The sequence below is a fragment of the Carya illinoinensis genome, chromosome 5 (assembly GCF_018687715.1).
Source record: "Carya illinoinensis cultivar Pawnee chromosome 5, C.illinoinensisPawnee_v1, whole genome shotgun sequence".
NCBI lineage: Eukaryota > Viridiplantae > Streptophyta > Magnoliopsida > Fagales > Juglandaceae > Carya > Carya illinoinensis.
The window spans coordinates 43103519-43107620 of record NC_056756.1 but is presented as its reverse complement, the minus strand read 5'-3'; the positions used below and the strand labels follow the sequence as shown (position 1 = coordinate 43107620).

General features: G+C 33.5%; 1 protein-coding gene across 1 annotated transcript; it reads right to left on the bottom strand.

The window, feature by feature from the left end:
• Nucleotides 1-1944: 1944 nt before the first annotated feature.
• LOC122309426 lies at nucleotides 1945-3851 on the bottom strand. The gene is made up of 3 exons (XM_043122911.1): nucleotides 3646-3851; nucleotides 2686-2744; nucleotides 1945-2179 (listed from the first exon to the last, which is right to left on the bottom strand). The coding sequence occupies exons 1-3, from the start codon at nucleotides 3849-3851 to the stop codon at nucleotides 2097-2099; spliced, it is 348 nt and encodes a 115-aa protein (XP_042978845.1). The 3' UTR covers nucleotides 1945-2096.
• Between the last annotated feature and the right edge of the window lie 251 nt (nucleotides 3852-4102).

Genomic DNA, 4102 nt, shown 5'->3' with positions numbered 1-4102 from the left:
CCACATATAATAGCAACGCATATATATACATCATGTGATTTTCTAATGAGTTTTACATTGGTTTTTTTATTTTTGTTAAATTCTAGAGTTTTGTATTGAGCTATATATATTACAATTAATTTGATTGTCTATTAAGCTATTCTTGCGCTGTAAATCATATCAGGTCGAATGAATCATGAGTATATCAAGAGATCATATTAAGATTTTAAACAGTTGTAATTCTAGTGTCGATGAAGTTGAAATGATTGAAGACGATGATGAGGTTGAACAAGACAAGAATATGCCCAAGGAAGGCTATACGATGTCATTTTCATATGTGGAGCCGTATGTGGGTCTAGAGTTTGATGATCTAGAGGCACACAGTTGCTATAAAGCCTTCTCCAGACGAACTAATTTTTGCATTCGGACAAATCATACTCGATTGTCAAACATAAACAAATCATTAATTGGTATAGAGCATTTGTGTTTAAGAGAATAATCTCATCGTTATAATTCTAAACTTAAAGAGAAAGCAAATCCCGAGGCTAAGGAAACAAAGTGTGAGTGTAATGCGATGATGACAATAAAGAAAGATGAAGACAAATGGGTTATGTCCAAATTTGCACTCCAGCTTAATAATGAGTTGTTGACACCTAGGAGCACAAGTTGGCTTCATGGGCATAGACAAGTGACACCAGCACAAGAAAAAAAAAAATGATAGACACACTATTCGATTTGGTAACAAAAATTTTTTATCTCAAACTCAGAATTTTCATCTCATCATTCTAACTTTCCCAAATCTCCATACAAAATATAATAAATAATTTAAATTTTTCTTAACTTTTTCAAATCCCAAAATAATAATAATATTAAAGTATAATATTTTAATATTTCATCTTAAATTCAAAATTTTCATCCCACTTACCTAGCAAAACCAAAATGAGTTGGGGATACCAATACGGAAAATAATGTCTGTGTTGAGTAAGGAGTCAGGTGGTGATTATAATGTTGGTTGCATTGCTAAAAATATTCAAAATTATTTGGGCAATCGAAGAAGGCAACTTCTTGGGGATGGAGACACACAAAAATTATATGAGTATTTTTTAGAAAGTGAACATAACAATCCAAGTTTTTTATATTCAATCCAAGTTGATGAAGATGGGTCGACGGGGAATTGCTTTTGGACAGATGTTAGATCAAGAGTAACATATCAATATTTTGGAGACGTTGTTTCATTTGACGCTACGTACTTGACAAATCGCTACAAGATGTCCTTTGTTTTATTCACTGGGGCTAACTATCATCATCAATCTGTGATATTTGTATGTGTTTTATTGATAAATGAGACAGTCGAGTCTTACACATGGTTATTGAAAACATGGCAAGAAGCGATGCTTGGTCGTGCTCCATTTACAATAATAACTGATGATGATAAGTCAATGACTAAGGCCATCGTCGAGGTACTGCCCAATACAACTCATAAATTCTACTTATGGCATCTTTTACAAAAAGTTCCTGAACATCTAGTTCATGTTTATAAGAAATATCCAGAATTTCAACATGAATTTAACTATTATATTCATGAGATACTCACTATCTATCAAGAAATATGAGCATGCTTCTACGAGAATAGAAAATATTCATCAAGAGTTTCAACTCATGAATGATGATGATTGTAACGTAGACGGACATACGGTCCAGAGCCAAATAGTTTCTAATTTCTCATTGCAAAATCCGCCACATATTGTTTTTAAATAAAAGCTAAAATCATTTGTGTAAGACCTATGGATATGCACTTTGTTTATGCCCTTTTCTTCTTACTGTTTGGGTTATAGATCTATCTCTTCCTTTGTTTAATATAAGCAACAACTTTTTGGCAATTATTTCTTGTATATAATCGGGACACGTTCCATGCATAATGGATGATTATGATCTGCAATAGTATAAAATGCAATACAAGAACGATTTACATTAAACGTTTTACAGTAACATTAAACGATTTATATTATCATTCACTTAGAAAAATTTCAAACTAACTAATTACACAATAAATCAAACAATCAAGGCACTTTTGTACTTCTTCTTCATTGATTGGAATTATGCATCTTCTATTTCATTCAGCTTGCCTGTGAGAACATGATACAAGTGCAAACCTTCACGTCTTCCATTTCTGAGAAATTATTGTCCTTGAATTGGGGAACTGCAAGAGAAGAAGTGGGTGCTTGCTAAGGATCTTTATAAAATTTATCACTCTCATATGAAATAACCAACACTAAAGAGTGCTTTGTTGAGTTGAAAGAAGCCTTGTTGCCGTTAACTGTATTATTTCCCGTACAAGAATAAGAAGTGTATCACAAAACTTTTACAATCAAAGGTGAACCAAGATTTTCAGCATATATACAGCATATCTTCTCCTCTTCCCTCAATGATATTAACTTAAAGTCTTAAAAACCTGCAAGCCTTAAAAAGCCTCTTCTATTCATGAACAGCCATATATAGATACTCACAATTTTTATCTAAAAGTAAACAAGTTGCACATTCATAGGCCTATTGTTATGTTCTCTGGGTATTATGTGTATCAGTGTTCATGCATGTGTCTGTTTGAAGAATCAGCACTGGTAGGATGGATAAAACCTCCATTTTAAAGTGAAAACAAACCAAGAGCATGAACAGAATAGATGAAATTGACCCATTTTTTTAACTTACAAAGTGCCCTACCCTGGTCCCTTTCCTCTTCTTTCCCCATGGTCATGACTAAAGGGATTCTACATGAATAACAAAATCATTATAAACGCAAATGCAGAATCCAAACCCATGAGCAGTGTGTTCGGATTGAAGAAAATTGTGTCTAGAACTCTAGTGAAAAAGATTAAGGAGGGAAATGAGTGAACCTTTTTTCCCCTTCTTTTGTACTCAAATCTCCCTTGTTGCTTGCAACTTTTTGGTTTGTAAATGAGGTGGATCTAGCAATGGATTCATTTTGTTTGACTCAAATAAAAACACCTATCTCAGTAACTTTGTAAGTTGAGAACAAAACAATAGAATGACAACTCTGATTAAATCTACTCCATTAACCTAACTATCAGATGAGTATAAATGAAATATAACCTGTTTCAGTATACAATAAACAATGAATTGGGTGTTTGTGAGTGCATATATGTTGGTGAGTTCAAGAGTTTAATGCAAAAGAATAAGATCTCACCATAGAAATCTCTATGTACGTCTATTCTCCTTCCTATGAAAAACACACCTTTTACTTTTAACATAAAAGTAACCTTAAGAGTGAGGAAGTACATATGAATTGAATGAAAAAGAACAGAAATGGGGAAAAAACGACCTTGGATGACAAAGAATGGAAATCAAATATAACATCTAGGAAATATTATGGGTCATACTTCCACCTCCAAGTTTAGAAGTTATCAAGTTTGAAAAGAAATTGTCACACGCGTTTCACCAAATAAACCCATAAATTCCAACAAACAAAATCGATTTCCCTAACCCTAGAATCGATTTCCCCAACCTACATTTCACCAAATCCATTATATTCAATTTCACCAACCCTAGAATCGCATGAAATGCAAAAATAAACCCATAAATCAATCAGCGCCGCGAGGAGAAGATAAACCCATATTACTGGCACATGAAATGCATAAATTGAAAACTTACCCACTCAAGGAGAAGATTGCATGAGAAGAAGGGGTGGTGAAATCGGCGCCGCGAGAGGGAGGGGGGGTGAAATAGGCGCTGCAAGAGAGGGAGGGGTGGGGAAAAGGTTGGGCTTCGAATGGAAGGGGAGAGAGAACTCGGGCTGCAAGAGGAAGGAGACGAGAAATGATTGTAAAGAGTTGGATGTAGGTGTTTTGAGGTTGCATCTTCTACGTGGAAAATGGTTATTGGTTAATGTGAAAAGAAGTTTTATACCCAACCGGCCTTGAGTTTTTCCCTTAATTTTTACGAGTTTTTTAATTTTCATCTAACTAGGCTTATTTTTTTTAATTAAAAATAAATAAAAATTTATGTATCATTTTTTAAAATATCATTCATACTCTCGTTATTTTTAAGATATAACCAAATCATTGATATATAGTTAATCAAAGAAATAACCTATTGTTTTATGAGTTAA

What these genes read in the sequence shown, in the direction of transcription:
- LOC122309426 (XM_043122911.1), bottom strand. Translation starts at nt 3,851, where the DNA reads ATGCAACCTCAAAACACCTACATCCAACTCTTTACAATCATTTCTCGT. An exon ending in GCAATCTTCTCCTTGAGTGG is followed by an intron (nt 2,745 to 3,645) that starts GTAAGTTTTCAA and finishes TTATTCATGTAG; the next exon opens with AATCCCTTTAGTCATGACCA. An exon ending in GGACCAGGGTAGGGCACTTT is followed by an intron (nt 2,180 to 2,685) that starts GTAAGTTAAAAA and finishes CTTCTCTTGCAG; the next exon opens with TTCCCCAATTCAAGGACAAT.